The 10,492-nt window shown below is 42.5% G+C and overlaps 1 protein-coding gene across 2 annotated transcripts; it reads right to left on the minus strand.

Moving 5' to 3' along the window:
• Window positions 1–1,742: 1,742 nt before the first annotated feature.
• On the minus strand, window positions 1,743–9,862 carry prdm2a (PR domain containing 2, with ZNF domain a). 2 transcript variants are annotated; one of them, XM_084680885.1, is made up of 4 exons: window positions 9,727–9,862; window positions 8,598–8,665; window positions 3,914–8,356; window positions 1,743–3,519 (listed from the first exon to the last, which is right to left on the minus strand). In XM_084680885.1, exon 3 carries the CDS (start codon window positions 8,265–8,267, stop codon window positions 3,933–3,935), a length of 4,335 nt encoding a protein of 1,444 aa, XP_084537011.1. In that variant the 5' UTR covers window positions 8,268–8,356; window positions 8,598–8,665; window positions 9,727–9,862; the 3' UTR covers window positions 1,743–3,519; window positions 3,914–3,932. The 2 variants fall into 2 exon arrangements, with proteins under 2 accessions (XP_084537011.1, XP_084537012.1); XM_084680886.1 differs by lacking the exon at window positions 9,727–9,862 and adding an exon at window positions 8,786–8,809.
• Window positions 9,863–10,492: the final 630 nt, after the last annotated feature.

The following is a 10,492-nucleotide window of genomic DNA, read 5'->3' on the forward strand; positions in this document are numbered from 1 at the left end:
TATAAGGTGCAATGTGCAATGACATACGGACATACTAGTATGGCATTACCCATGGTGTGGGCGTGTCTAGCCCAATGGAGCCCCCCCAAAAGTTATTTTAGCCCCCCCAAAAAATTACTATTATATAAAATTAAACAAATCTTCATATTTTAAATCTACATTTGTTAATTTCTCTTCCTAAAACCCACTAGAGGACAGTGCTAAAAATAATATTTTCAAACATTTCTTCTGGGGGGGAACATGCCCTCAGACCCCCCTAGTTTTGCTGGGTCACAGGAAAAATAATAGGTTTTATCTAGGGGCTTATCCCCCCCAAAGGTGGGAACCAAGATTGACCCCTGCGTGAAGAAGCTCCTTATTGTCCTAAAGCGTCACTAACTTATTTGTAGTTGATAACCTACATCGAACTAATGATTATGGGTTGATTAATGTTTGTTTTTGTGTGTGTTTACATAGCCTATTCCAGCTTTCCCCAAAGTTGCCTCCCGTTGCAACCAAGCGTGCCTCATCTCGAGCTAACACCATCAACAGGATGACAGATGTGTTAGAAAAAAACTAATCTCGGAGGACACGTGCAGCAAAGTGGCAGGGGTTTTAGAATATACGGCCCGCGATTAGAACTCAAGTTATTCATGGCAGTGTCACAGACATGAAAAAGAAAACATTGTGTCCCTTTCATTAATAAATGACTGACATCCTGCAGACTACTCCGATAAAAACAGGTAACTGAAAAAATGGGGAAATATACGCTGAGAGGGAAACTGATGCAATCAAAAAGAAACAATATCTTGTAGAATCAGTGACGTGAGGACGTCAAGAGATTGAAACGTAAGTAGTGAGGAAGAATATAACGTGCTACTTTTAACTCTTGAATTTAAAGATCATTTTAGAACCATTGTAGCAAACCAAGGGGAGTCAGACCAGCCAATCCGCCATCGAAGGCGGGTACATAGACTGAAATTAGGGGAGGTGATAGAAGGAGTCTATCTGCCTGTCGAAATGCAACAGCCACTTGGCACATGGCAGTGGTCACACCTGGAGCCCATCGGATCCTCCCCATCAAGGGAGGGCATTAAGGGAGCCAGCCCAAGGCCGCAGGGGGAGAGAGAGGACCAGAGAGACAAAACTGGAGGAGCGTTGCCCAAACAAGAGCCTGGCTGGAAACACCTGACCTTTTACTCTGCTTTTACCTCCACAGAACCACACCCCACGAAGGACAACAGACCACGGACGGGAAGAAACCTGAGTTAAAGTTTGTCCCACTACCTTTACCCTGAAATCTATTAGTAAAGGAACAACGCCAAGTGTCTGAGTCCTATTTTATTGTGTATTGGGCCTTCAAGTCCCCTGGGTTGCTACACCATGGAAATTCATTCTTCATAAACCATGGAGGCCAACTGTGGAACAACACATAACAAGGAATAATACAACTCTAAATCATCTAATGTAGGCACAACTGTAGGCAAATATCCTGTCATTGTATTAGGGATGTCATAATATCTCTCCATTGCATGCAGTTGTTGACAGCATCGGTCTTGTATGGAAAGTGCACCACCATCTGGACAATAGTAAAATTATTTCACAAGATATTTTGTATGAAATTGGTAAGGCAACGCATGATGTCAAGATATGATCAATATCTTATGATTGACAGTATGAGGGGACCATAAAGCAAATACAGTGGCGGAATAAAATGATTGTTTCTACAATATTAGGCTATACTATATCGTTCCTCAAACAAATCCAATTGGACATTCTCTGTTTATTTAACACACTTTGAGAAAAGAAAACATTAGTGCAAATCGTACACAGAACCATTCATATTGATACATGATTTAAATTATTCATAAATATACATGACTTATTACATTGAGATGCTACAAGCAGTTTTCACATTATTTTCTCTCTGCCCTCCACAAAACGCACTGCTCCAAGGTCAGTCTGAATGAAAGACATAACCGAGGGAAAAGACTGCACTAATCCCGAGAACTAATTTCAGGGATTATACAAACACTAAATATTATTTGTCTGTGATACTATTGATTAACCACCAATTACATAGACAAATCACCCTGCTTATCTTCCCCGTGAATTTCAAATCACATTAGTATGCTGGAGTTAAATGAACAAACATTTCTCCTATTTCACGCTTTGAAACATGAGGATTCCGGCCAAATAGTTTCAAAAGAGACATGTAAATTAGCAACAAACAGACAATACACTGTTAATGAAAGCTAGACTCTCACAAAAGGGCCTCTGTAACTAAAAACCAACTTACCAAATTAAATATAATATTTCACATATATCTTCCAGTTTTGAATAAATTCCAATCATATATATCAGATAAACATTTACCATAAAATGTAATTGTGCTACAACAATGTTCTCTACATTGGTCAGAGAAAAAGTAAAATTAAATTACAGTCCATCTTTGACAGCAAGCGACATATTGTTAATCTATCCCCATGGCAATATGACAATATCTAAGTAGTAAATAGAACAGAAGTACTCTTTCACATGTGAGCTGTATTCCATACCAAATATTGTCATTTTTGTCAATGTGGGGTAAAACTGTGCAAATTATATCACAAGTAGTTTCTGAAACCTTGTGACGAACTTTAGTCTTAACTCTCGTTCGTTAAATCTGAATTCAAATTCAAAAAGAACAGTAAAATGTTTTGTATCATATTTCTATGGCACAGCAAAATCTTTGGATTATAGATAATCTCTCATTTATGGTTTTGTTAAATGTTACATTCTCATTGTCCTTAAATCATAATGTGTATCCCTTAATCTAACAATCAGTGCTTAAATGCAATTTATTCAATCAGTTAAATTAACCCTAACCCCGTCAGGTTATAAACCAGCACCAGGATGGACACCTTTCCTGTCATGGATTCAATCCAATGCATCATTAAATACAGGACTCCCTTGTTTAACATGGTAGACTTTACCTTGAAGCATCATTCAAATTCAAACATGTGGTTGTAAATCTCCATATACTTGGATCAGGACATTGTACAACAAGCTGTTAGCATGCAATAACTGTACAAACACAAAAGGGCACAGACAGTATACAGAGATCAAAGCAGTATGATTGCATGCCCATTTGATTGCCACCTGCAAAATCAAAATGAAACATTTTAGATAACCAGGAAAAAATGGCCTTGTTTTCTAGATTTTGTATTCAATCAAACCACCTTGTGATTTTCACAATAATTGCCTGTGAAGCTCTCCTCACAAAAGTGCACAGCAGTCTTTTCCAAACAGTCTCTGAAATAGACAAGAAATATATAAAACTGAACTACAAAAGCGCCCCAAATATTGTCCAAATCCTTTTTCTAGGCATTCTTCTTCACTTCTTTAACACCATTTTCTTCATTAAGTTGTGGGAAAAGGTCCATTAGTCCTCTGCATTACATCCCGCCTCTCTGTGCTCCCCTCCTCCAGCAGTCTGTTGGTAATTGCTCAGCCCAATTACTGCAGCGCCACATCAAATCACTTTAATACAGTAGAAACCTGTAAAGAGAACATGCACAGGACAAAAGTTTAATTTAATTACATAAAACCCATGAACAGCAATTAGTCTAAGAGTAATTAATCAATCTGGGACATATACTCAGTAGTTTTTAGCATTGTGTAAATATGTGCATCTTCTCTTGTTCAAGTTTGTGTTCATGTAAATACATATTGTCTGAAACATTGTTGCCCTGCTGCAGTTGAACAGGTCTCTTTTGAAAAATAAATATATCTCAATAAGAATAACTTGTATAAGTAAAGGGATATTTAAAATATATATATATATACAAAAATATAAAAAAACATTAGTAGATAAATGACACTCTTATCAATATTCAGTTTCTAAACATTACAACAAAAAAACATTTTCCCTGTACCAACACATGCATCTTACCTGTTGGCTGAATTCTTCTTCATTCACCGCCAACCTTCTCCTGGGCAGACACTCCCTCACTCCCTGGTGTGTCTGCCTGTGGGGATACCTCCTGCCTAGTCTGTGCGGGAGCCTGTTTGGCATTTACGGTAACGCTGTTAGGGACGTCTTTGACACCATGCTGTCCCCTACTGTCTTGGCGTTGAGAGTTGACCGGCCGCACTACGGACAAAGCCGTGAGCTTGGGGGCCTCTTGCTGTGGTTGGACGCTTCCCTTTGCGATGGTTCTACTTTTTTTGTTTGCTAGAACCGCGTGTTCTGGTGCGATAGCTGCCCTCTTGGCCAGGTTGGAACTGTGGGCTCTGGTGTTCTGTTGGGGCGCTTGCCTTTTCTCTTCGTCCTGAGCTGCTCCTCGTCGAAGGTGCCCGTTGTTTTCTTTTGTGAAAGAGACGCCTCCGTCCCTTCTTTTCTTTGCCTCTTTGGGTTTCATGGGGCAAACTGCCATGTGCTTAGTTCGGCTCCGGCGGTACGTAAACTCCCTACTGCAGTGCGGACAGGCAAAGATCTCCTGCTCCTCCTCCACTTGAACGGAGGAAACTTTATTAGACGAAGCGTCTGACTTACTCCTCCGTGTAATGGCTCTTTGAACCAACTGTTTTTTCCTTTTGTTGAGTGCACTTAGCTTCTGTTTGGGAGGGGCTTCTTGATTTGATTTGGGCCTGTTGGTTTGACTCGCTATCTGAGGGGCATTCTGTCCGTTTGTAGCGTTGGTAGAGGACAACACTCCATTTTGGGCTTTTGCAAAGTGTCGGAGTGGGATAGGATTCTTCTTGGGCGTGTAACGTCTTTTGTCACTGGCGTTGGCGCAGGAAAGGATGTGTTTGTGGAGCTCTGGCATGTTATCAAAGCTTTTGCCACACTTGGTGCATCGGATTGCAGTGCTGAAGGTCTGAGGGATATTGTGGGTGGTGAAGTTGGTGGCTGAAGCCACGGAGCCTGCCGGTGAGCGATTGTGGTAGGGAAAAGGCGGAGGTTTATAGCTGGGGTAATGCTGGTTGATACCAAGGCGCACATCTGGACCTTTGACCTTTAGTCCGTCAGAAGCCATTATCTTGATAGTTGTGAATAATTCCTCGGTGGCCTGGTCCAGTTCTTCCTCGTCTTTTGTTACAATTCGATCGGATTCCGTTGGGGGTTTGAGCGGTATAGTCTCTGGGTTGACCTTCGCTGAACTGTTGTAATTCTGGGGTCGTAGCTTGCCCTTCTCTTCCTCTGTGTGGGTGCACTGCTGACCCTGGTGCAGCTCTTCCTGGTGGTGTTTCAGGTTGCAAAGGTAGGCGAATTCCTTGGTACACAAACTGCAAATGTAGATCTTGCCGACGCCGTGGAAGGATGAGCGGTGCTCGAGCAAAGCAGAGGGGTTGTCGAACAGCTGCACACAGAACTCGCATTTGTACGGCCACGTATCAGAATGCTCACTTACGTGATGACCCAGCTCCTTCATAGAATGAAAAAGCTTGTCGCAAACGTTGCACACAAAGTTCTTTGTGAAAGTCTCCACTGGCTTGGTGTCATTTGCTTCTTCTGCCGTTTCATTGGAGGTCGGTTCGGTTGTCGTTTCAATGGCGTTCTTAGATTCATCTATCGATTCTTCAGTTTTTTCCTCTTTTTGGGTTATTTCCTCTTTTACGTCTGAGACAGGGGTTTTGTTTGTTTCTCCATCAGTAGGAAAATCAGGTATGACCGTAGCTGTGGTTGAAAGAGTGACAGATTCCGCTATGGAAGATACTAGATAAGCAGGTTCAGCAGTGTCTTGATGAGGCATGGAAACAATCTGTTGCTGCTCAACATGATTTATGACCATCTCAACCGGTGCTGGGGGTTCCCCAAGGCTTTCCTGTACTGTTATGGCAGTGGGGACCATGTTCTCTGGGGCATCTAGGGCTATGGTACATTCGATTAAAACAGTGTTGCTTGTAATGTTAAAGGAGTTGACAAGAGAATCGTTCAGAGTCAAAGCTGGTGGACAAGGAACTTCAGACCCGATAGCTGAGTGAAGGATCGGTGCGGAGAGTGCCATTTGATTAATGTTGGGATCGGTGAGAAACATCTGCCTGTGTAGACTAAGTGCTGGGTCAATAGGCTGTGAGATGGTAACCAGGCTTGCAGCATTGGCAGAAGCCCAATCTGGCAAGCCTGTGCTCAAATTACACTGCACATCTGAGTTAAACGGTTTGTCAGTGCAGATGACAAAAGGTTCTGAGGATATTTTCGGGGTCACAACACCAGAGGTTGAAGTACAAGTGGGTGGTGCTAAAACTGTAAACAGTGAGGGAGCAGTTGGGAGTACTGTATGTGTAGAAGAAGCAGTAAGTGCAAAAGTACATGATGAAGGCTGGATGGAGACCGGATTAGAGGAAGGTGTTGGATTGAGTGTAGCAGCGGGAAGGGCCAATCCAAACACAAGTCCTTCAGTAGCAGCTGATATGTCAGAGGTGGTTACTATAGCAATGTCTGTGACTAAAGGTGCCTCGGAATTGTCACACAAATCCACTCCTTGCTTTACGCCGCTAATATCTAGGTTTGCATACTCATTTCTCAGGACCTTTGCCAACATGCTGGCATCAGGCTTCCTCTTTTTGGTGGGGGGCTGAAGTATAACATCTCCCTCTGTTTCTAAATTGTCAGGGTTCTTTCTTTGCAAACTTAAATCTAACACCGCTTCCCCGGACGCCTCGTCTTTGCTTTTTCTGACGGCAGCAGAGAGATCCAGAGGTTGCTGGTTGCAGGAATTACCGCCGCTCATCAAAGGCCAGCCATCGTGCAGGACGGAAGTCGTCATTGGCTCCTCCACAGGCTGACAGGAAGCGTTGTCATCATTACTCGACATGTCGAGTGCGGGTGAACTACAGGGACTTTTGGACTGCGGTTCAATGAGTGCCGCTGAATCTCCTTGGTCGGGTACTTTGTTTTCAACGTTTAGCGTCGGGCTTTGTTGTGGTGTGTTTGGAGGAGATCCAGTTCTCCTTTTAAACCTCCCGGATCCTGCTGGTAAGACGGTGAGGGAGAGTGGCGAACATAGATTCTGGCCATCTGTAATTAGGGCAAGAGTAGGCCTGAGGCCATCTTGACTCTGTAAGAGCTGTTTTAGTTTAGGCGACAGGAACACAGTTTTCTCCTTCTGGAGAACAGTAGACTCTGTATTATGAGGAAGAAGACTCTCTATCAGTGAGGACATAATAGATGAGGAAGAGGATGTAAGTCCTGACTCTGATTCCAGTTCGGTTTTTATTTGTGGTAGCAGAGGCGGTGTTGCAGTTCTCCTTTTCGTCAATGGCTGACCGGGGATTTCTTTCCCTGTGGCAGCCTCCACATTCAGAGCCTGGCCAATCTGGGCGGGATTAAGAATCACCGCATCCAGGCTAACCAGGGCAGTTCCAGCGTTGACTTCCAGTACTTCACAAGTGCTGACAGTGCTGGTCGACACTATCTTCCCGTCGATATAAAAGCTGAGGTTCTCCGAGATGTTACTGGAGATGTCGAGCATGTACTGCTGCTCTTGCTCTCCCTCGTTCACTGCCACTGCAGCTGGCTTTGTCTCACAGACGAGCTTGGGGTCCTTCTGAGACAAAGTGGCCGACAGTTTCAGCGGTGTTGCCTGCGACGGCAGCAAGGTCTTTCCTTTGAGCCTGAGGTGTCGCTCGTGAATTCTGCGCTGATGTCGTCGCATGTTTGTGTGCGTGCTGAAAACCTTTTTGCAGTACTTGCAGGCATGACCGCCCTGTGATTCTCCACGCTCGTCACTGACAGATTTAGGATCTCCCTCTGCCAAACCTGAGGCACAGGAGCCAGCTGCCGCAGAGGCAGCGTCAGTCTGTAACGGAGAACACACGGAGCCCACTGGCTTTATCAACGAGCCAGGCCTCGACCTTGCATTTTCATGCCTCCTTTCATGTCTCCTCCGACCAACCTTTGAGCCAAAAGACTTGCTGCAGTATTTACATTTAAATGTATGCGTCTGGTGGTTGGCCAAAGCGTGGATGTGTAAGTGACGTTCCAAGCCTTGCCTACTGGTGAAATGTCTCTCGCAGTGCCGGCAGGGGAATGAGTCACGGAATTCGACGTCAGCGTCATGGTCGGAATCCTCTTGCATCCCTTCAGGGACTGGTTCTATACCCTCATTCAGGTTTCCAGACAGTTTGGCCTCAGGTCTTTGGCAGGACGCATTTGAATCTGTGTCCTTATCCTCAATATCCTCTTCCTCGTAGTCGTCATCATCATCCTCTTCCTCGTCCTCCTCTTCCTCTTCCTGCTGCGCCTCTACATTTTCATCCTCCCCAAACTCTGAAATGTGTAACTTGGGAGAGTCCTCCATTGACTCAGCAGGCTGTGTCCAGTGGGGTCTTGCGACACAGCAACCGCTACGAGTGAAAAGGTGATAGAAGACCTTCTCAAATTTCAAACCTATAATTAAACAAATACAACAATTAGGCAACAAACAAAAAAGCAGCTTGCACACATTGCAGCAAAAATATTTGTTATAGCTTAGGAATGATTTGCAGATGATGATAATAGATTAATAACTTTGTACTAAATATATTAATAAAAAAATACATTCATTACTCGTTATCTATTCAAACGTTTATTTGCAAACGTGCAAAGCGGTTATAGGAGTAGCCTACGTGAAGCATAGCTCATAGCTTACCATATTCTGGACTGAATCCATGTTTAATCCATTCTCTATTTCTCTCTCTGTTGTTTGATAATGGATGGCTGTGGAATAAAAAGACAACAATTAAACATGAAGGAGAATGAGTATTGCCCTGAGTAATATTATTTTAAAAAACACCTACACAACCTGATAAGACGTATTGAACCTGGTTCCTTACTCACAATGACAACTGAGAAAACCAGCAGTGATACTCGAAACTGTCATTTTCACCTGCTCAATTAAAGCATTACGCTCTGAACAATAATATTATTCCTTATGTTCAATGGGTTAGACTTGTCCAACATAAAGCAAATTAAATGTCACAAAACATTCATGTGATGCTGAACATATTTATACCACGCAGAGGGCCTTGTAGAACGCAGCTAATAATAATCAACGGCCTTTAAGGCCCTACCAATTAGCCTCTAAGACTGCACGGAATATATTCTTGGAAAGATACAATTCATTAGGTACGTCTCGAGTTGGCGAAAATCAATAATATTACCGTACATTCCTTGCACAAATAAGAACAACGATAAAGAATTTCGACATTAGGTAACGTTAGGCCACGCGACTGGTTTGGTCGTCAATATAATCAGGTCGTCCGTTATTTTAATGCGCAAGTCCAGTCTACAATCATTTTTGCCAATTATGTTATTTCAAACGTGCTCAATCTCTAATCTATCAAGCAACAGTCGCTGATGAACAGTGCGCATTTTGTAAACATCTATAAGATAGCTAACTAGCAACTACTGTCAGATCTGTCACACTGCACTGAAACTGAAAGGTCACCTGTTTACCTGCTGTTGCATGTTGGCATTCCAACCTACACACTTCCCACCCACGTACTACTTGCGACAAAGCACGCAAATTAAACTGCTATGACACACCTTGCAATATTATTTCTAAAGCGATTTTAAAGACTGAGTAAACCTACTTCGATCGTTAACAACATAGCTGTGTTTAGCTAAAGAAGCTAGTTAGCCAGCAACACTATGCTAGGTACGCATGCACTGCTAAAATGCAAGAGCCATGTTTGCGTCTGTGACATTACGGCCATTTCTGACAGCAATCTGTGCTATGTTGTAGTTCTGCTTTTAATATTTACAATTTCACAACATACTTTTCTTAGCAGGAGCTTCTTGCACGTAGGCTTGTTTATTATTCCTTTGGTGCAGGCTGCAGTTGAGCTGTCTCCCCCATTGTACCGCAACAGCAGTTTTTTCCAGGATTTCGATTGGCTGGAATAAGTATAAAAGAGATTTCGGGCCAGTCAGCAACGAGGTTGTTGCGGCCAACGGGGAAGAACGCGCAGTTGTTTTGTTAAGGCTACATTCAAGTTACCGTATGTGCCATAGCGTTTCTAAATTTCGCAACGTTATCAATATGAGTCCTGCATTGAAGCAGGAATGGACTATGGCAGGAAGGTGCATACGATAAACATATAAGAGGTTTAAATATAAAATGTAGACAAATTGACAACAGTATCTAAATTATTCCAACCACTACTATACAATGTAAAATATATGTATATAAAATAAAAATAAAGTAAGATATAAAGAAGAGTGCAATGTGATTTGACTACTATGTGATCTTTACCTTACCATATAATTTAGATAGCCTACTGCGGTTAGCTTGTTCAATGACTTGAACGAATTTAATGGAATGACATGTAAAAATACAGATCAATTAATATATGAAAGAACTAACGTAAAAAAGCTGGCAAAATGTTTATCAGCAAATTGATTCTTTACGAAGTCTCGTTATGTCATCTGAATGCAGTTACTTTGATTGTCCACTAGAGGACACCGTGGCCCAATATAAATAAATAGTCAATTTCTTTCTATAATTTCTTTACATCTCGTTTATCATGAGGTACCTCGAGGAAA

Source organism: Hypomesus nipponensis, chromosome 18, assembly GCF_054491055.1.
Source record: "Hypomesus nipponensis isolate SF chromosome 18, ASM5449105v1, whole genome shotgun sequence".
In the NCBI taxonomy this organism is placed as follows: domain Eukaryota; kingdom Metazoa; phylum Chordata; class Actinopteri; order Osmeriformes; family Osmeridae; genus Hypomesus; species Hypomesus nipponensis.

Bases quoted from the DNA above. Each gene is read 5' to 3' on its own strand.
- prdm2a (XM_084680885.1), bottom strand. From the start codon at position 8,267: ATGGAGGACTCTCCCAAGTTACACATTTCAGAGTTTGGGGAGGATGAA.